The sequence below is a fragment of the Leptodactylus fuscus genome, chromosome 11 (assembly GCF_031893055.1).
Source record: "Leptodactylus fuscus isolate aLepFus1 chromosome 11, aLepFus1.hap2, whole genome shotgun sequence".
In the NCBI taxonomy this organism is placed as follows: Eukaryota; Metazoa; Chordata; class Amphibia; order Anura; family Leptodactylidae; genus Leptodactylus; species Leptodactylus fuscus.
The window spans coordinates 47720070-47743008 of NC_134275.1; the positions used below are offsets into that span (position 1 = coordinate 47720070).

Here is a 22939-nt window from a genome sequence, read left to right on the forward strand (position 1 = left end):
TATCTGTCCTGTCGTGATTCAAAGGGTTAAAGATGGGTTATGTAGTTTAGATGGGGCACCTGGAAATGCAGCACAGGGGACTACATGCCAATAACCTACTGGGGTTTTGGAATTTGATGTGGGAGGATCCTGCTCCTTAACTAATGTAAGTGAATTGTGCCATGACCCTGAGGTCAGCAGTGCTCAGGCTTTTTGCAGCCAGATGTTGCAGTAACATTCCTAGGTTGCAATGGAACTCCATTCACTTATATTGTGGAAGGAATTGCAGGGCCTTGTGGCATATGATTGTGCAACCAGTTTTGTGGCTAGTCTCCATGTAGCCCAAACCTGCAGTCAGCACTTTCTGATACCTTGGAACTGTAAACAGCCTTGCTGTTCCATCCAGATGCCACTAGGTGGTGTAGTAGGTCTCAGTGGCCAGACAACTTCCATGCAGCAGCTTGATATGGCATGTACCTAGCTTGTATATACAGAGGTCCTAACACATATATGCAAATGTGAACAAGGACAGTCTTAACATTGTAATATGCAGGGCTTTAGGAAGAGCAAAGTTCGGCTTGGTAGAATTGCTGGTATGTGAAGTTGCAGCCTAAAGATGAGGCCATATAGCAGGTGTGACATGGTGCCTGTATTGGGATATGTCTTCAATATGTGATGGTGGGGTCTAACACCTGGGGCCTGTACTTATATGTGCTGTGGCATCTTCATTGAATACCTAGCACATCGCAATATGTAGTATAGTGGTTGTGGTACCATGTGATGTCTTTGGCACTTCTGAGCCCCAGATGCTTAGTGGGAGGCACATGATTGTCAACCCCCACCAAACTCTCAGATGACCAATCCTAAGTATAGGTCATTAATATTAAAGGGAACCATAGAGCTGCAGTCCAAAGATGTGAACTCTGTTTGGACGGTCACTCATGGGTAAAGTCAAGCAGCTGTATTAAATACAGGTGACCTGTAGCTGAGCCAAATGTGGTGGCCGATGACTGCTCAAGCCTGAAAGTGATACTTCGTATTATCAGCAGACTCGTGTGGGCATTGGCTAATGAGGATTTGGTTGTATTCATGTAGCCTGCAGCATCCTGGAAAACTGGCAGAATTGTATGTTGCACATACAGTAAGAAATGTGTATTTAATATATTCCTTAGTACCCAAGTGGTTTTTCCTGTCTCCATGTGAATTCATGTTTAGCAGCTTCCACGTGCTTGATAAAAGGAAACCTTATTAAGCCATAAGATTATTTCCTGTACGGGGAATGGGAAGGCTTTGATACGCAGCACATGGGCGTCTCGAAGCTGTATTCCAATGCACAGGACGGTTACCGGAATGGTGTAATTCATCTACATGTGAATATACCCTTCTCTGGTTATCTGAGCTCATCCTGGACACATTTCAGATATGGCTGCAGTCAGCATTTTAAAGCTTGCTGTCAGAGCCAGGGCAGGAAGAATACTTCTGCTGGGTCAGCACGTTGGGACTTCTCATGCATTCTTCTCACCCGTCCCCTATTGCGGTTGTGTTAGAGGAGCAAAGGCCTGGACAGAGAAAACTGAACCCAACTATGCTAAATTACTGCAGCAGCCATAATGTGCATGAAGGAGTGACTATTGCCTTCTGCTGCAGAACTAGGGGAAGACTCGACACAGCGTCTAATCTGGTTACCTATAAACATTGCTAAGAGTCTATTATTTCACTAGTTTGAATTGGGGTGTATTGTGGTGCTCCAACTGTACAGCTAATGACCCCATATATGCAGCCTTGTAGATTCTAGTAGTGTAACAGGACATGGTTTTCCACAAAATCAGTGTCTTATTGATGCGATATGATGGGGTTAAAGTCTGCTGATCAGTCTATTTAATTCCTGTATATCTTTAGGAGGGTTACTGTAGCTATTGTCTGTCTTTCTGTATACTAAGTGCTCAGTATATAAGAATTTCCCCAACTTCCTGTACCATAAATGGTCATACTACAAACTAAGTCAGCCTCTCACCCACCCCAAGGGTACTATAAAAGCTGTAGGGGGGCTGTTGTGTTTAGATGAACTTCAGCATGGACTGAATGAATGCGTGCCATGAAAGATTGGAAGTCATTGACCAATCTGTATATATATATCACTGCATGATATATAATGGGGCTCCCCATCCAGTGAACGATTACATAATTTGTAACCACAGCTAAGTATTCACTTTTCATTTATTAACACTTATTATATTCTGGTGTGATTTATAGTCATTGTTTAACCATCTTTTGAGTTAACTTGTTAAAAGAAAAAGTTTGCCTAGAAGTAGTGGGGAGGATCGCACTGCCTATACCTAGAAGAGAGTATGCAGAAAGATGGAGATAAGTGTCATGCATTGCAAGGTCAGTCTGAAGGGGGCTGAATAATGTCAGATTTAGATAAGAGAAGTGTCTGATTCCTGGGACCCAAGTGGTGGGGGAAAAAAAGTACCCTATCCCCTGTGTGAATGGATTGCCCCTAGTCTCCATTTACTTCTTTTGGAACTTGCACTGTTTTCTCCCATAAAAGTTAATGATCACCCCTGCACTCTATTGATTCATTCTGGTTCCCTGTTCTTGTGATTGCTGTGGTTTCCATTGGTCATTCTGCCATTTTGTCTACAGTTCCTATGCAGAGTTAAATCCATGTTGCCATGATTTTCAGATTACAAGTAAACCTCTTCCATGTGCACTATATAAGTTCACCATAGTATTAAATATAAAAAGACTTTCCATTGCCTAATACTGTAAGTCAGAGGTCGGCAACCTTCAAGTACTCCAGTGGCTGTGGGACTTGAGTGCTGTTGCTTTTTGATCCCTGTTGTAGAATCTACATTGAGAAATGTGCTTGCAAATGGGGGAAAAAAAGGTATTGTAAATGGGGGAAAAAAAGGGACATCTTCAAAGTAGTAAATACAAGATATTGTGCTTTATGTTGGCGGAACAGTACTCCTAATGTAATGCATATCTTTAGGGTGAGTGATCTATGTTCAGGCAAAACTGGTGTGTGTTTATTTTTACATATCCCCTTGCCTACACTCAGGTTGTTCCAATTACTGTACAACCCCTTTAAAGGGATCCTATCATTGAAATTCTTTAGCCTTAAGAAAGGCTATTCTCCTACCTTAGATGTCTTCTTCGTGCCGCCGTTCAGTATATAATCCAGTTTTTGTCGGTATGCAAATAAATTCTCTCGCAGCGCTGGAGTTTGAAGCCTCTGCTGGAAGAAGACAACAAGTAAACCCGTTCCTGAAGAAGATGGAGGTAACGCTGCTGAGTTCTCTCACAGCATTGGGGATGCACCCAGTGCTGTTTGAGCGCTGAGGCCCACCCCCAGTGCTGCGAGAACTCATTTGCATACCAACAAAACCCAAATTATATACCGAATGGCGACACAGAGAAGACTTCATCTAAAAGTAGGAGAATAGCCTTTCTTAAGGCTATTCCTACGTGTTAGGCAGAAAAAAAAGAGTTTTAATGATAGGGTCCCTTTAAAGTCTAAGGCGGCCATAGCAGACATCCTGGAACGGACTCACTGGCTGATGTTGACTGTTTTGAGCTGCACGTTTTATATGCACTTTCTTGTAAAACAGAGGTTTCTTTGTATTGCAAAGGTCAATCAAACTCCATGGTCAATCCTGCAACAACAAGTTACATTCTACGTTAAACACCTGCAATGTGAGATACTTAATGGTGTGAGATTTTGTTTTCTGCAGTGTGTAGGTGGGATCTCATCTACCACCCTTGTTTTGTACTTTGCAGTGTCTGTACTTCGCCTAAGGGTCCATTCACAAGGAGTAAACGCGTGCTCATTTTGGCAAAATACATGTGTAAAATGTCATTGAGGTCAATGGGAGTCTTATATTTTCATGTGTATTTTGCCAAAATGAGCGTGTTTACACTCCGTGTGAATGGACGCTAAGGCCTCACTGTTCTTTCCGCAGCGCTTTTAAGAGAGAGTTCAGAGTTTTCCTCAGCGGACTTTCTCTTCGTTATATCTACGGGAAAGCCGCCGGCGTTTCTGTAGATATAATTGACATGCGATTTGCAAAGCCGCAACGGCTTTGCAAATCGCAGCGTGTCTGCGCTGCAATCTTTTTTGCAAAGTGGGCATGGCCTTTGCATGAATCCCATCCACTTTGCCTGCACTGTACAACGCCACGATTCTTCCTGCAGAGTCTCCGCTGTGGGTTAATCGTGGTGTTTACGTCCCGTGGGGTCCCGGCCTAAAGGTCTCTTTAAAAGATACATGCCCTGTCAACGGTATATGAGATTGTAACTGTGGGGACCATCGGGATGTTTCCATAATGGGGTCATTCCCCCCCACTTCCCTCAATGTTTCTGTCCCATTTCATTGGTGACAAAATGAGCCATTATTACAGCCTTGGGATTGGTGTTGATTGCTGTACGACGTTGCCCTTTACCACTAGTAATGCTGAGGCCTGGAGTCAACGGCAACTTTAGTTGTGACTATAGAGCGTTGGGTAGCTCTGCAACTTCTAAACTGTAAGGCTAGGCTTATACTAATGTCGCCCTCTCCATTGTTTCGGTCTGTTGAAGGACCAGAACAATAACAGACTGAACGCTACAACAGGGCCACATACGTAGTCTAAAGGACTCCATTGACTATAATGGGATCTGTCAGTTGTCCTGAAACTGCCCAATGGAAAAATCGGATTTGCAGGACTTTTTCTGCCAGAGATTTTGGATATACACTCTGACAGACACGTCAACACAGATGTGAACATGGTCTTAGCGATGGACTCAGTTTGCGATTCTGAAGTTGCCGCAGCTGTGACTTCTAATTGCAAAAGTCAATCTGTTTCTGACTAAAGTGGTGCTACAGAAGCTATTGCATTGTGACTGTATTCAGGACTATTAGCTACAGGGTCACATGACAGGATTTGCTGCTAAAGCCGCTATGTAGCTCTAGCCTAAAGGGTGGGAGGGGTGTCAGAAGTCACATGACCTAATTAGTCAGATTTTAAAAACAGTGCAGGATGTTAGTTGCTGGTATTATCGCAGTTTGTGCAACTCTCCATAATACTGATATATAAGGTTGTGCTTTGCCCAGAACTCTGACTGTCCAAATATTGTGGAACAACAACTTCCAGCATGCGCTTGATGAGGGACAGTCACGAGATAGCCGACATCATAACGTGTTGACGAGGTGATGCGCCATATATCAACCTCGTAACTCTCCGCCCATATTGTACTGGCCCTTTAACTCCAGACACCTGTTCCTCCGGCGCTACGTCACCAGCTGGCGCCGCAAAACGTTTTTCCCGCGAAACTGACGTCATTTTCCAGACCGTCACGCCCCTTCCCATCGTGGCGTCAGGAGCGGGCGCCCAGCTCCGCCTACCGAGCGCTGTGATTGGTCTGCGTGCGCCGGCTGCGCGCAGTAGCCGTTCGTCCGCCGTCTCCTCTGATTGGTCTTTCTGCGATTCTGGCTCCGCCCCTTCTGGGTGTCGCCAGTGAGCGCGGTAGGGGGAGAGGCGGTGCGTGGCATCCCAGGTCTCCCTCGTGTAGCGTCGGGGCGAGCCCGGTCGGTCGATCCTTAACGTCACCGGCGAAGTGGGAGGAGCTCGTCAACCGAAGACGGTGCGGCACCGCAGGAGGCAAAGGCTTGGGAGCAGAAAGCGGCGTGCGGCTGTCACTCCCCTCACCTCACACCGACCATGACTGACTTCAAGCTTGGCATCGTGCGACTCGGTCGTGTGGCAGGCAAGGTGAGCGCCGGGGCTGAGGCGCCCCATGATTATCGCCTCACATCTCGGTTTATTGAAGGGATTGTGTCCGCTTAGACACGTTTATGCGCTGGGCTTGTGTAGACACACCCGCTGGGGGGAGGAGAGCAACTCGTCCCGCCCCCTGACCGGTGTGTCTGGGATGTCATGTCTCATGACGCCACTTGGGGGCGCCGTGCACAGTAATGCAATGTGGTGACAACATAGGGCCTTGCGATGGTCTGCTCCAGTACTGCAGCCCTGGGTAAATTATCTACACCACCTCTAGGGGGCGCAGTAATCACCAGAGATTTTTATTTTTTTTCTTTAGTGGCTGATAGCAACGAACACTATAGGGCATTCAGTACATTAGGGGTAGTGCTAGGTATGGGACACTTTGGGGGGTATAACTGATGCCCACCGTGGCTCAGAGCAATGACCGCTCCCCCACCTGTGAGTTTCCAACTACAACCCCCATCAAGATCAAAACACCTGCTGCTAATAATGTGACCTTCCCTATAGATCAGGGGTCAGCAGCATTGCCACCTGTTGTGAAACTACAACTCCCAGCATGCTCTGATGACCTGACAGGTGATGCATTGTCTTCTTCCTGATGAACCTCCTGTGTGATCATTAACATTAGGTTTGGGATGGTGTAAGATCTGCAGATTGTTCCCACACACTGGGTGTGTCTGTACCTGAACTGGCCTGATCCTAGACCTTTGTCACGCGCTCACTACAAATAATACTAATAGGACTATTACTCCAAATAATACTAACAGGACTACTACTCCAAATATTACCGATAGGACAACTACTCCAACTATTACCAATAGGACTACTACTCCAACTATTACTAATAGGACTATTACTCCAAATAATACTAACAGGACTACTACTCCAACTATTACTAATAGGACTATTACTCCAAATATTACTAATAGGACTATTACTCCAAATAATACTAACAGGACTACTACTCCAAATATTACCGATAGGACTACTACTCCAACTATTACTAATAGGACTACTACTCCAACTATTACTAATAGGACTATTACTCCAAATATTACCAATAGGACTATTACTCCAAATATTACCGATAGGACTACTACTCCAAATATTACCGATAGGACTACTACTCCAAGTATTACCGATAGGACTACTACTCCAAGTATTACCGATAGGACTACTACTCCAAGTATTACCGATAGGACTACTACTCCAAGTATTACCGATAGGACTACTACTCCAAATATTACCGATAGGAGTACTACTCCAAATATTACCGATAGGACTACTACTCCAAGTATTACCGATAGGAATACTACTCCAAATATTACCGATAGGAGTACTACTCCAAATATTACCGATAGGAGTACTACTCCAAATATTACCGATAGGACTACTACTCCAAATATTACCGATAGAACTACTACTCCAAATAATGCTAATAGGACGCATAGAAAAGCAGTTACCTGGGAAAACACGTGAACCCCATGTGTAGTTTCCGCTCAGTGCAAGCAGCATTTTTCTCTCCATGTGTTTTTTTTGTTTTTTTTTTAATGTAGATTGTGACCCCCACATAGGGCTCACAATGTAATTTTTTTTTCCCCCTATCAGTATGTCTTTTGAATATGGGAGGAAATTCACGCAAAAACGGGGCGAACATACAAACTCCTTATAGATGTTGTTCCTGGCAGGATTCAAACCCAGGACTCCAGCGCTGCAAGGCTGCAGTGCTTAACTACTGAACCACCGTATTGCCCCACTCTCCGCATGTTTCATGCGGAAATCACACTTACCCCGTTATAGTCTATGGGGTCTGCGTGTTTTCTCTGGTAATCGTTTTTCTATGTGTATAGGTTTCTGTTCGGGGGGTCCCCAAGCGGACTCCCCGAACACAGGTGTGAACCAGGCCTGAGAAGTTTTAGGTCTGTGCAGTGTTGTGTTTTTTTGGGGTTTTTTTTCTCAGCAAGTGGAAATGTGCAAATGTTGGAAATAGGGAAGTACAGATACAAATAGTGAGATGGAAAGTTGCGGTATCTGGAGATTTGACATTAATAGGATGATTTTTTTTCTATTTTCAGATCAAATATACGCTCATCGATGAACAGGATATCCCGTTGGTGGACAACTATTCATTTGAAGTAAGCAGTTTTATTATCAGGTCCAGGGGTAAATAGTTGTTAGAGAGAGTACGCCGCCTGTTGGATCTAAGAGGTTTAGCAGACTCTACATTTATTTTAAAGGACACCTTGTGATGCCACATTTTCCAGAAGGGGTCTTAATGAATTTCTACCCTTATCACTGGGGCTAAAGAAGCCAGTCCTGGGGGCAAGTTATCATATAGTGGAGTGTCCTTTAGGGTAATGCTCCCCAGCCTCTGACTTTCCAGCATGTGTATGATTATGACTCCCAACAGGCAGATACACTGAGAGTTGTAGTTTTGCAACAACTGGAGGGTCAGATGTCATTGTGCACTGTAACACTCAGTTAACTTTTTCCTCTCTCCCCCAGGCAAGGATGGAGGTGGATGCTGATGGGAACGGTGCGAAGATCTTTGCATATGCCTTTGACAAGTACAAGGGAAGGGGGACTGGGCGGCTGCTACATGAGTTGTTATGGTAAGTACTCGGCCTCCTCCTAATTTGTATTAATGCCTAAATAATAAAGTAGTCAGATATACAGTCAGTGGTGCTTAAGGTGTTAATTTTTATCTCTATCATCATATCTTAACCATCTCCTTCCTTATTTTAGGCAGAGGCATAAAGGAGGGATAGCACCAGGCTTTCAGGTCCTGCACCTCAACGGCATCACTGTGGACAATAGACTGGATAATCTACAGCTGGTCCCCTGGGGCTGGAAACCTGAAATAGAGGAAGTGTCCAGCAAGCAGAGGTAAAGACTGCTGTAAAACTACAACTCCTGGCATGCACTGACGGTCATTGTTACATCCTGTATTATACTCCAGAGCTGTGCTCACTATACTGCTAGTACAGTCACTGTGTACATACATTACATTACTTATCCTGTACTGATCCTGAGTTACATCCTGTATTATTCTCCAGAGCTGCACTCACTATTCTGCTGGTGCAGTTACTGTGGATATACATTACTTATCCTGTAATGATCCTGAGTAGAGATGAGCGAGTACTGTTCGGATCAGCCGATCCGAACAGCAGGCACGCATTGAAATGAATGGACGTAGCCGGCACGCGGGGGTTTAAGCGGCTGGTGTCAAAGTAGAAGTACCAGATGCTTCCATTCATTTCAATGCGTGCGTGCTGCTCGGATCGGCTGATCTGAACAGGACTCGCTCATCTCTAATCCTGAGTTACATCCTGTATTATACTCCAGAGCTGCACTCACTATTCTGCTGGTACAGTCACTGTGTACATACATTACATTACTTATCCTGTACTGATCCTGAGTTACATCCTGTATTATACTCCAGAGCTGCACTCACTATTCTGCTGGTGCACTCACTGTGTACATACATTACATTACTTATCCTGTACTGATCCTGAGTTACATCCTGTATTATATTCCAGAGCTGCACTCACTAATCTGCTGGTCACTGTACAGAGTACTGACTTGGTTGTGGCCTCTTCTATTTCAGGGAGCAATCCCTCTATTGGTTGGCTATCCAGCAGTTGCCCACTGACCCCATTGAGGATTTGTTTCCGCTGCTAAACGTCACTCGCTGCTATAACGCTAATGGAGAAGTCGTCCGGGAAGAAGAGAATTCCTGCACATACTATGAATGTCACTACCCGCCATGTACAATGATAGAAAAACAGGTATGTACAAGGCGCTCTGGGGTGGGGTGTTGGGGCGAGGGGGGTGGTCAGTAACGGATCACTGGAGTTTCTAACAACTAATAGAGTCTGGGGGAGGGGGAGTTTAGATATTAAAACCTGCCCAAGAACGTGTATGCAAAACTGTTGCAAAACTAAAACTCCCATCATGGCTATCTTGTTGGGAGTTGGACTCTTAGAATAGCTGTCTTGCAGGCCACCATTGGCTGTATCCTTCAAGGGATTATATGAAATTAACAGAATTTGTTCATGGCTGTACCTGGTATTGCATCTAATTGATTTTAATTTTTTTTTTCAATTTGACAGTTACGTGAATTTAATATATGTGGTCGATGCCAACTAGCGAGATACTGCGGCACCCAATGCCAACAGAAGGACTGGCCCGCTCACAAGAAGCACTGTTCCGAGAAGATCCGGATTATGCACTGCGAGCCGGACCCTGAGCGGTGACGCGCCCTTTGCTGCACATGCTCCATTATTTTTGTACATGGAGGCCGGGATATTGTGTTTTTTTGCACACGTACAAGTGACTGGTCATGGACACCAGAGGCACTGAAGATAATCCTGTGACGCTTGAGTGGACGTCGGGTTCTGGGGCTGGACTAATGCCACCTGGCAGCGTGACGCCACAAGGAGTGGGACCCTCCATTCCAGTATTACATGGACTACTGCGAGCGCTCCGGCCGGGGGCTTGTAATTTATGTTGTTTGTATAGTTCTGATGTACAGTCGTTCTTTTTGGTTGTTTTATAATGTCTTTGGTTCCAGAGTTTGACAACTCGGGGAACGGCGTTTTGCCATCATTTGTGCCGTTTTTTTTTTTTTTTTTACCTGCTCTTTTGGAACGAGGCACAATCCATCTGGATGCATAAAGTCTGGTCGGTTGAGATCTGAAATATTATGCATGTCAAATTAAAAAACTGGTAGATGGTCGCTGACTGGTGTGGTATTTACTTTACACTATAGAGGGGATGAGACCTCTAAATATGGGGTGGGTGGAAGGGAACTCTGGGAACCCTTGTTCCTAGGGAGAGGGTTTGCATGTCTTAGTAATTATGGTTGATTTTTCTTTGCCATCAAAAGAGTGCCACTCTTGCCAGTGGTCATGCCTGGTATTGCAGTTATCTTGAATTGCAGTTTCAGATGCTGTTTTGGGGGAAATAAGTTTTAACTCTTGGTTAGTGTTAGTTAGTGAAGATGTTTCTGTTTTAAAAGGACCCTAAACTATCCAGTGTGATATGTATAACTTAGGGTCAGGGGATAATCGTACACATCAGGTAGAGTGTGTGCCTGCGGCGTACAGAGTGCACTGTTCTCCTAATTACATCCTGGAGAATACATTTGCATATTTTTTATCATGTATAACTTAAGAAGGTTTGTATTACTTAAGGAGGTTTACACCTTTGTTTACACACCAGCTTGATGACATCACGCAACCAGGCCTGTTGCAATGACTTGTTTTGTAGTGATGTCATCACAGCCGCGATTCATTAGTTCATGTGATGTCATTAGACTGATGTGTAAATCGTCATGTGGCTATGAGCTTCGAAGAATCTTTGCAAGTCAATGGACAATTGAGTGTATACCAGTGATCATTTGGTGATAATGGCGCCTCCCAGGGGTAGGTTTTCTGAGGCAGCAAGTGATCAGTCAACTCTTAAAGGGGTATTCCCACGTCACATACTCACCAGTCTTCACTGCTGTAAAATCTTCTTTTTTCCTGATTTCTTGCGTCATTTGGTGGGCGTGGTTTCATATGCAACCTGTCGTTTAGCTCCGCCCCAAATACAGTAAAGCTCCGCCCACCACATAGCGTGATTCTATGGGGCGGCTGAAGGGCCTGTGATATCATCAAAGGTCCTCAAACAACATTATATGCACAATATTGGACTATGAAGTACAGGCAGCAGCAACACCATTCTGTGTTACATACAGAGATTGCCTGTCTCTGCCCATAATGAACACAATTGAATTAGCCTGATAACTAGGAGAACAGAAGACGAGTTCAGAAATGACAGCAGCTCCTCTCCCCTATCTGAGAGCAGGGAGCTAGGTCACGTGGTGCAGACACAGGAATAGCTAGAAACAATGAATTGAATAAAGTAAGATCGTGGACAAACAAAGCAGTTTTGCTGAAGCAATGTATTTAGGAAAAGTCTTACATCCACATTAACCAGCAGTATAGATCGGATCCTTGTGATGGGACAACCCCTTTAATGAGTTGAAAACAGGAAAAATGGGCAAGCGGAAGAACCTGGGCAACTGTGACAAAGTGATATCAATGGTTGGGTAGTAGCATCTCCGTATGGTATGGTAGCCATTGACACGGGGACTGGGACATTAGGGGGCCCGGAGGGGCCCTATTATGTGTGTGTGTATACGAGGGTAGTCTGAAAAGTTTTTGACCTAACAAAGAAATAAGACATTTTTTTTCTTCAAATTGATCTTTTTTCAACATAATCTCCTTGTAATTGTATACACTTCTCCCAGCGATGCTCTCATCTCTTTAACCCGTACAAAAAAAGTTGGTGTCTTTCTCTTCAAAATAGTTGTTCACGAAAGTGATGGCTTCTTGATTTGACGAAAATTTCTGTCCTCCAAACTCAACTTTTAGCCGAGGGAACAAGAAAAAAGTCACTTGGGGCTAGATCTGGTGAGTACGGAGGGTGGTCAAGCAGTTCAAACCATTTTCACCTTGGCAACCGCTGAGGTGTCTGCTGGCGCATTGTCCTGTTGAAACAGAACTTTTAGCTTGTCAAGTAATGTCGCGTAGTATGCTCCTGTAAGAGATTTTCCTTTTTCAAGAAAATCTATGAACATAACTCCATGACTATCCCAAAAAACAGTTGCCATCACTTTCCCAGCCGAAGGAACTGTCTTTGCCTTTTTTGGAGCCGACTCTTCTTTCGCAGTCCACTGTTTTGACTGTTTTTGTTTCTGGGGGGTAATGGTGTATCCAAGTTTCATCAACAGTAATTAATCGGCGCCACAACTCTGATTTATTGCGCCTAAACTGCGCCAACTGAGCTTTGCAAATGTTCATCTGAACACGTTTTGGACCGTCAGCTTTCTCATTTCAATTAATATGCGGCAAATATGTTCTTTTGATATGCTCATAGCCTCTGCTATCTCTCTAACCTTCATTCAATGGTTCTCTAGCACCATTTGGTGAACTTGAACAATGTTTTCGTTCGTGGTTGCAGTTTTTGGCCGTCCCGAACGTTAATCGTCAACCAAGCTGGTACGGCCACATTTAATTTCAGCTGCCCAAAATGTGACGGTGGTACCTGATGGTGCGGAATCCCCATACACAATGTCCAACTCGTCTTTAATATGGGACGACGTATTGCCTTTCAAAAACAAATATCTAATGACAGCTCGATATTCGATGTTATCCATTTTCACAAAATCACTCGCATCGACTTACTACAACGACTGTCAAAGAAAAACTGCTGGTTCAAAATGGCTGAAATTTTTGTGAGTACATTCCAACGCATGTGCGAACACATTCCCCAACTTTGGTTGCCAAGTGTTGCCAGCTACATGTGGAGGTCGGAAACTTTTCAGACTACCCTTGTATATGTGTATTTATTCGCAGACAGCTCCTGCCTCAGTCCTGTGCTCCCCGTGCGCTCCGGCCCCAGGTTGCTGTAGGTGCGATGTGATGACATCACTCATATCGCACCTACAGCTCGTAGAAAACTCCAGGAGAAGAGAATGCCAACAGAACGCCTGGGGAGCTAGGAGAGGTGAGTATCAGTAGTTTTTAATGTTAAACTTTGGGTGAAAATTGAGGGGGAACGTGAAACTAGGGGCAGATGAAGGTGGTAGTTTAAACTGCAGGCTGATGAAGGGGGGGGACATGAACTGGAAGCAGATGTATGGGGGCATGAAACTAGTGGAAGTGATGGAGGGGGGGGGGACATTAAACTGGGGCAGATGAATGGGGGATATAAATTTGGGGGCAGATAGAGGGGGAACATTAAACTGGTGGTAGGTGAAGGGGAGTTATTAAACTGCGGACAGATGAAGAGGGGTATTAAGCTGGTGTCAGATGAAGCGGATACATTAAATTGGTGGCAAATGGAGGGGTTGGGGATATTAAATAGTGGCAGATTGAGGAACGTTAAACTGAGGACACCTGGAGAGGAACATTAAAAAATGGGGGTCACTGGACGGATTCAATAAGCTGGGGGCAATTGGAAAGGGACATTAAACTGGGGACAACATGTCCCCCTCTAGTCGCCCCCAGTTTAATGTCAACCTCCAGCTACCCCTACGGTTTAATGTCACCTTCCAGCTACGCCAGCTTAATCTCCCCCTCTAGTTGCTCCCAGTTTAATGTCCCACTGCAGCTGCCATTAATTTATTGTCCCCCTCCAACTACCCCAAATCTTTAATGTCCTCCACCAGCTGCCCAGTTTAATGTTCTTCCCTATTTGCCCCCAGTTTAAACTGGGACACGAGTAGAAAGACTTCTTATTTTAGGGAAATTGGAGTGGAACATTATAATGTGGGGGGCATATAATGTTAGGTTGACTGTAGGAGCATTATACTATGTTGAGGCACAAAGAAAATGGATGAGAATGGGCGGAGTTAACAGAAGTGAGCAGAGCTAAATGTGCCGCAGCCTGCTTTTTATCTCTCGTTCTTTGAAAGTTGGAAGGTATACACACACACACACATACAGTATTTACACACAAGTACATAGACACATATATACACACACACACATACAGTATATACACACAAGTACATACACATATATACACACACACACACATACAGTATATACACACAAGTACATAGACACATATATACACACACACACATACAGTATATACACACAAGTACATACACACATATACACACACACACATACAGTATATACACACAAGTACATACACACATATATATACACACACACATACAGTATATACACACAAGTACATACACACATATATACACACACACACATATATACACACACATACAGTATATACACACAAGTACATACATATATACACACATACAGTATATACACACAAGTACATACACACATACAGTATATACACACAAGTTGTTGGCTGCAGATGTAACATCAGGAAATTAATTATATTTCCATCACATATAACATCTACTGTAATTTTCACATTATTTTGTACAGTAAATCAGACCCCACTTGTGGAACTACAAGTCTTAGCCTGCCCTGGCCTCAGATCTGCACATATAATGATGTGTTGTATATTGTATACACATTACAGGGCTCCTTCAGATTTTTTATTTATTTATTTTTAAATAAGGATAACGAAGACCACGTGATCCACACTAGCACTTCAGGAGAGGAGAAACGCTATTGGCTGAGGCTCGTGTCAATCTTCCGTCACTGGGGGCAGAGCTACTGACTAGGATGACCCAGAAGTACTTGCAGAGGTTCAGCTCGTGAGTGTGCGGCTTGCTGGTGAGTGTGACGTCATCATTGTACATTATAGACTGTAATAAAACTGCTGCGTGCTCGTCAAAGTGAAGAGTGACGTCATTGTTATAGTGTGTTCGGTTTCCTATTTGTTATATAGAGTGTTATATCTCTAGGCTGGTGCACGTGTGTTATTGCCATCACTGTACAACAGTATAAGACGTGTACTTGTATGAAATCTGCAGTAATATATAACCTGTACACTTCTAGTGTGACATCATCTGTATGAGACATTTATAAACCTCTGTATGCTCCTGTGTGATGTCATCAATACATTATATAGTGTTGTATCATCCCTGCTGGTAAGTGTGCATGTGTGACATCATCGGTTTACATTATATACAGTATTATACCCCCTGCATGCCTCGATCTGATGTCATCACTGTACATTACATTATATGCAGTATTATACCCCCTGCATGCCTCGATCTGATGTCATCACTGCACATTACATTATGTACAGTATTTTAACCCCTGCATGCCTCTATTGGATTATATATTATATATTTTCTGTGTTGATGACTCTGCTTGTCGATTATCATAACAATACATCAGATACTATATCAGTGTGATGTCACCACTATACGTTATATACAGTATTATAACCTGTGTAATATCATCACTATACGTTATATACAGTATTATTTCCTCTGTGTGATGTCATCTTCATACATTATATACACTATAATAACCTTTCTTGGTGAGTATCCCCATGTGATGATGTCATTACTGTGTATTATGTATTATTTTGACATAAGGGGAGGAACTTCCTACTTTTCAGAATTGGATCCAGATTTTTGTATGAAGATATAAGATGTGTGTGTGTATATTGTTCTTTATCTATATGGTACTTCATCTATATCAGTGGTGCCCAATACGTCGATCGCGATCTACCGGTCGATCGCATGACATTTTTTATTTATTTATTTTTGTTACTTTTTATGTTTGAACCAGCGCAGGAAAGCTGCCGCTCTCCTTGCGCTGGTTCAGACGTCAATGTGACAATGCTGCAACCCAGGCTCCGCCCACAAGAAGTGGGTAGTAGATCTTTGACTGGGTCACTTTATAAGTAGTTCGCATGCGGAAAAAGTGTGAGCACCCCTGATATGATTCAATATATATGGTTCTCTATATTATTATTTGCCTTCTGATATAGTGCCATCATATTGTGCAGCACTTTACAGCCATTTATAGTCCGTGTCCTATGTAGGGCTCACGATCTACATTCCCTATCAGTGTGTCTTTGGAGTGTAACCGGAGAACCCAGAGGAAAGTTACAGAAACACAGGGAGAGCATACAAACTCCTTGCTATACATGGTTTTGTATATATAGTTCAGTATACATGGTTCTACTATCATTATCAGGGGAGGTGATGTGGAGACCTAGACATGGCTGTACGCTGCAAGACCCAGACATTACAGGTGATCGATACGGAGTACAGCGCCGATGCCGTGGAGTGGTGCCCACTGGATGATTGGGGAGCGGTGCTGGCATGCGGAACGTATCAGCTGAAGAAACCAGAAAGTGAGGTAAGTCTGAGAATACCACGACAGGTGGCCTGTAGCCATAGAGCCATCCCTCTAGCATCAGTGTTCTCTATGGGTCCTCACTGCTCTTTTTCCCCTCTCCCAGCCCTGTGGACAGGATAACGATGACCCCCACTTGCGGCTGGGCCGCCTCTACCTCTATCACTATGACCCCCATCAGATCTTCTCTCCAGTGTCTGAACTTCAGAAGATTGAAATGGCTGCCATACTGGACATGAAATGGTAAGCAGCCCAGCGTCTTGTTTAATATGCGTGTATTTCTAGGGCAACAACAGGTCGACATGTCCCCTATTAAACTGCCGTAGAACCTGACCAATTATCTGATTTTCATATTTTATTCTTCCTAGGTGCCATGTTCTACTCTCAGATAGCCCCATTCTGGGTATTGCCAATGCTAAGGGTGCACTGGAACTGTATAGATTACAAGGCAACGGGGTAAGTGCCAGAGATATAGGAGCAAAGCATTATTGGAATTCAGGTTCTGTTTATAGGGCAGGGGTCAGCAACCTTCAGCACTCCAGTTGTTGTGAACCTTCAACTCTCAACATGCAGCATTCACTTATGTGGGTGAGGCTGAGCAAATATCCATGCTGGAAGTTTCATTTTTACAACAGCTGTTATCTCAAAGCTTTCTGACCCCCTGCTTTAGGGTATTTGCAGGCAAACTGCTAGTTTTGATTCTCATAGTCAAGCTCCTGGGTTTAGCGCTGTTCCTAAAGGGGGTGTCATAGAGATCATTGTTAAGCCTCTCGTGCATTAGAGCGGCGTGCAGATAGGCAGCTGAATGTAGTCTACTTCTGGCCGCATATATGAGTATGTAGAGGCTGCTGTAAGCACAGGTCATCAACAGTAGGAAGCAGATAAGTAGAACATGTTGGAATATGACAACAATTCCTTGGAATATAAGGCTGTCAGGATGTCAAGGCAGATGTTAGTACAGGTCATTGAGAGATTGCTGTAGCAGGATGCATTAGTTTATTGACCATTTCTGGATTACTGGTCCATGGTCTACAATCGCTATAAATGTGGATGAATTGCACTACCAGAGATAACTTGTGCACAGGTGTGGAGCTATTTTGGGGAAAAAAAAGCAGCCATGTTTTTGTGAGCTCTTCTCGGCAGTGATTTTGTGTTCTTCCAATAGGAAAGCTCAAGAGTGCAGGCTGCATGCAGCATGGACTTGGGAGATGAGTGCCTCGCTTTATCCCTTGACTGGTCCACGGGAAGAAGAGAAAGGTGAGACCCCAGACTCCCCCATTCTCTGGAGATATTTGCCAGTAACTTGGAGTTGTCTTGACATTTGTCTCCCTTTGCAGCACCTCTCCTGTGAAGATCATTTGCAGCGACTCCCGGGGTCACCTCAGCCTTCTGCAGGTGGAGGAGTCTGCACCGTCCTTGGACATTGTGTGTCAGTGGAAGGCCCACGGATTTGAGGCCTGGATTGCTGCCTTCAATTACTGGAACTGTGACGTCATCTATTCAGGTAGTGTAAGATTGGTGCAAAGGAAAAGTGGAGCAGTTGCCCATAGCAACCCCTGGAATCTCATTGGTTGCTACATGTTTACTTTTCACTAGTTTTAATAAATTTGACCCAATTGTAATATGTCTGATTGCCCCTGAATACAGGAGGAGATGACTGTCTGCTGAAAGGATGGGACACAAGAGCGACACCCGACAGCCCAGTATTCACCAGCAAGAGGTAGGAGCCCCAGAAATATCTACCAGCAATGTGCATGGTGGGCTGTGCCTAAATAAGACGCTACAGCTCCATGTATATGCACCTATAGATGAGTGGTCGTCCATATGTGGCTCCCCTACTGTGGCAAAATTACAACTCCTAGCATGGTCTGAGAGTTGCAGTTATTACACAGATTAGTGATCACTATAATTAAGTTAAGAAGAGTCGGTACTGTGTATTGATACCAAAACATTGGCTGACCAGTAGTTGGGCATGTGTGTCCATCAGCCCAAACGTAGGGATTAAAGGGGCTCTATCAGCAAAATCATGCTGCTAGAGCCCCACATATGCGTGCATAGCCTTTAAAAAGGCTATTCAGGCACTGTAAAAGTTAAATTAAACTACCCCCCCATTTTAAAATAATAACTTAAAAAAGAATGTGCTCTACTTACGGAACGTGCACCCTGGGCGGGCATTCAGGGTGCGCCGTCTTCTTCTTCCCCGCCTCTTCTTCCTCTGACGTCTTCGGGTCCCGTCCTCCTCCGGCGCTTGCTCGCGGACACTGATGAAAAAAAATAGCCCGGGCGCATGCGCAGTAGCACGCGGCTTCTACTACGGCTACTGCGCATCCGCCCGGGCTATTTTTTTTTATCAGTGTCCGCGAGCAAGCGCCGGAGGAGGATGGCACCCGAAGACATCGGAGGAAGAAGAGGCGGGGAAGAAGATGAAGACACACCCTGAATGCCCGCCCAGGGTGCACGTTCCGTAAGTAGAGAACATTCTTTTTTAAGTTATTATTTTAAAACGGGGGGGGGGGGGGGGGGGGGGGGTAGTTTAATTTAAAGAGGACCTTTCACCATATCCGGGCACAGGCAGTTCTATATACTGCCAGAAAGCTGACAGTGCGCTGAATTCAGTGCACTGTCGGCTTTCCCGATCTGTGCCCGGTGTGAAGAGCTTACGGCCCGGTACCGTAGCTCTTCTATGGTCAGAAGGGCGTTTCTGACCATTAGCCAGAGACGTCCTTCTGCCTCGCGCCGCCAATCGCGCTGTGCTGTGGAGCGGGGAGGAACGCCCCCTCCCTCTGCTCACACAGCTTGTCCGTAGACTAGCATTATCAGGAGAGGGAGGGGGCGTTCCTCCCGGCTCCACAGCACAGCGCGATTGGCGCCGCGAGGCAGAAGGACGTCTCTGGCTAATGGTCAGAAACGCCCTTCTGACCGATAGCGCTTTACACCGGGCACGGATCGGGAAAGCCGACAGTGCGCTGAATTCAGCGCACTGTCAGCTTTCTGGCAGTATATAACACTGCCTGTGCCCAGATATGGTGAAAGGTCCTCTTTAACTTTTACAGTGCCTGAATAGCCTTTTTAAAGGCTATGCACGCATATGTGGGGCTCTAGCAGCATGATTTTGCTGATAGAGCCCCTTTAAAGAGGTTCACTTAATGGTCTGTCCTTAGGATAGGTCACCAGTATGTCATCAGTGGGGCCCAACTGCGGTCTCTTCCCTTTGCTGATGACATCATGTTCATCAGTCACTTGATACAGCAGTATTCAAGTGAATGGGGCTGAACTGCAATACCAATCACAGCCACTTCGATATGTACAGCGCTGTGCTTGGCATTCAATAAAGAGGCTGCAGCGCCTAAACACTCTTCACTGAGCTGACTGGTGGGGCTGTTGGACCCCATCTTCACATATTGATGACCTATTCTCATTCACAAAAACTCTTCTTAAGGGTTATCCTTAACTAGTAAAACATGACTTCTTTCTCCTATAGACATCCCCACCCCTGTTCATGAGTTGTGTCTGGTATTGCTGCTCAGCTCCATTGACGGGAATGTGGCTGACTTGCAATACCGCACACAACCTGTGTTTTTCTAATCTTGGACTAAAATGTAATCCTGTTTATTTTATAACGATCAGGCATTCAATGGGAGTGTGCAGCATCCAGAGTAATCCTCATCGGGAGCATGTTTTGGCTACAGGAAGGTGAGCAATGTGTGCCCGTTCTATGTCATTGATAAACTATTGTTACAAATACTCTGTACATTACTTACTGCAGATGGGTAAAAAATATACAAATCTATTCTCCAGGATGTAATTAGGAGAACAGTGCACTCTGTACGCCGCCCTATAGAGGGCAGCATCCTTAACATCATGCATGACTCAGTTATAAAGTCTATTTAATCATGATGTGGATTTAATTGCCAAATTAGTATTTCATTCCCAAAACGATACTGCAGATGCTGAGTGTAACCATAGCATGGTGACAATAAATGAAGCAGGGCCACCTACTGGTGTTTTATCAATATTACACCATGTGACGCTGGTATCATTCTGCAATAATCATAGAAGACCAGTAGGTGGTGCTGTGCTATATAAATGGATATGGCTGAGATCACTCAGTCTGTATGTGGATTAGATCCCAGGGCTGTTTTGGACTCACATACTCGCTGACATTAAGTCTTTCCTATTTTGCACCTTAGTTACGATGAGCACGTCCTTGTCTGGGACTTGCGGCAGATGAAGCAGCCTACTTCTGATACACATGTACAGGGAGGAGTCTGGAGACTGAAGTGGCACCCCACAGACCGCTCCCTTCTGCTTGCTGCCTGTATGCACAGTGGCTTCCACATCCTGGACTCTGCCTCTGGTAAGCCTGAGAATTACAAGACTCCAGACTCCTGTATCCGCTACATTCTTGCTAATGATATGTCCATGTGCACTTTGTCGCCCTCTAGATGGTTGCCCTGTCGTGTCCTCCTACGTCCTCCACAATTCTTTGGCCTATGGAGCTGATTGGTCCAGGGTGTCCCTTCCTGGCAACTCCATGACCAATTCAGAACCAGCTTCATTACTGGCGGAGGAGTCCGTTCCTGCCGGCAGTGATACCACCACTCAGAAGCTAGAGCAGTCCATGCAGAACCTGAAAATCTTCTACGAGTCACCCACCGCCAGCTTCGATGTTGTCCTGGAGGATGATGCTGGCGGATACGTGCCAGAACCGAGCAGGAAGACTGGTGACTTGCCAGTTACTGAGGACACTAAATTAGATAAATGTGGACTAGCGCAGACCAACGTGCTGGCAACCTGCTCCTTTTATGATCATGTTTTGCACGTCTGGCGGTGGCAGTCGCAGAGACTAAATCTTGTGGAGTGAGTGCCTCCTGTCCCTCATGTTTACTCATTGATCATTACAATGTCTACCTCCTGAGTTGTTTTTTTTCCAACATTTAGGCCTCATTCACATTCTAGCTTCCTTGTGTGACTGTAAGACCTGGGCCCCCATCGCTGTCCAGTTTCGATATCCTCATTTACATTTGGGTTGGGGGTCCTATGAAGTTACCTTGAAAGCCTAGTGATGTGGCATAGTATGGAGGCACAAAAGGGACCAGGGTTAAGAAGCAATATTTCGGGGCCACACGGTGGCTCAGTGGCTAACACTGCAGCCTTGCAGCGCTGGAGTCCTGGTGTTCAAATCCTGCCAAGGGCATAAAACCATCTGCAAGGAGTTTGTATGTTCTCCCCGTGTTTGCATGGATTTCCATCCCATATTCCAAAAAAAACATACTGATAGGGAAAAATGTACATTGTGAGCTCTATGTGGGGCTCACAATCTACATTTAAAAAAAAAAGCAATATTTCAGAGCAGCTTTAAGTGGAGTCTTACTAATGCAGGAGTATAAAATCATGGCTGCTTGTTTCCCAAAACAGCGCCATCACAAGCCACAGGTTGTGTGTGGAATTACAGCAGTGTCCTTTACTTCCCTGGAGCTGAGCTGCAATACCTGATCCTGCCTGTGGACAGGCGTTGGCACTGTTTCTGGAAGAAGGCAGCCATGTTTTATAATCCTGTACAACCCATTGAACAATATAGTCCTAGTGACAGGTTTTAAGGACGTTTTCTACATTTTATATGCATTTTTATTTTAGGACAATTTTCCTGATTTCTCTTGGCCATAAAGAGACATCTTTATAATGTCTCAGTAGTGCAGCCATGTTTTTGGGCCTTGGGTTCAAATGCTTATATCTCAGCCTAAAAATGAGATTTTTCACATTTTTAATGAATGTTATGTAGAATTTTACATTTTTTTCATCTAGGCTTCTTTGTACTGCAGCTACATTCTAGCTTATTAGGATGCAGAAAATTAGCAATAATGACCCTTATGTCTGGCCTCCACCCATAGCATAAAACATTGCAGGGGCCGTCGCCAGGCTATCCAGTAAGTAACATAGAGCCGGCAGAAGTTGTCAGCCTGTCCACCAGCAGCCATTACTGGCTATATGTGAGATTCCAGATACCCAGCATGCATCTTCTCCACTATCCACCATGTACAGTGTATAGATATCTATATACAATAAATGTACCTCTTCATGATTTACTGATCTGTGAAACGTCTCATAATGGGAGTAGAAGGTTCAAGGGGTACAGCCATGGACTGTCAGGTTTTGTGAGCATATACCGTACTAAGCTCCTGTAGGGGGATCTGGGCAATGTGTCCAAAAAGTGCAGCTTTTCTAGTAAATCAGCACATATGTTTAGTAGTTGGAGGGCCACAGTTAGACTTATCACCTGCACTACACCACTATGGATGCTGGTGGTATCTTGTAACCCCTTCAGAAAATGAATAGCACATGGTCATGTGCATCGAGCCACAGGTACGTGTTCACCTCCTTCTGGCA

At 44.7% G+C, this 22939-nt stretch overlaps 2 protein-coding genes across 2 annotated transcripts; both read left to right on the forward strand.

Annotated features, from left to right (window-relative positions):
• Nucleotides 1-5478: 5478 nt before the first annotated feature.
• On the forward strand, nt 5479-10379 carry ZMYND19 (zinc finger MYND-type containing 19). Its single transcript, XM_075259118.1, has 6 exons — nt 5479-5732; nt 7820-7879; nt 8250-8356; nt 8490-8630; nt 9352-9532; nt 9857-10379. Exons 1-6 carry the CDS (start codon nt 5682-5684, stop codon nt 9998-10000), a joined length of 684 nt encoding a protein of 227 aa, XP_075115219.1. The 5' UTR covers nt 5479-5681; the 3' UTR covers nt 10001-10379.
• Nucleotides 10380-14954: 4575 nt separating this feature from the next.
• DPH7 (diphthamide biosynthesis 7) lies at nt 14955-22634 on the forward strand. The gene is made up of 10 exons (XM_075258947.1): nt 14955-15010; nt 16391-16555; nt 16659-16795; nt 16921-17008; nt 17718-17809; nt 17890-18056; nt 18200-18272; nt 20180-20245; nt 20743-20909; nt 20998-22634. The coding sequence occupies exons 2-10, from the start codon at nt 16415-16417 to the stop codon at nt 21414-21416; spliced, it is 1350 nt and encodes a 449-aa protein (XP_075115048.1). The 5' UTR covers nt 14955-15010; nt 16391-16414; the 3' UTR covers nt 21417-22634.
• Nucleotides 22635-22939: the final 305 nt, after the last annotated feature.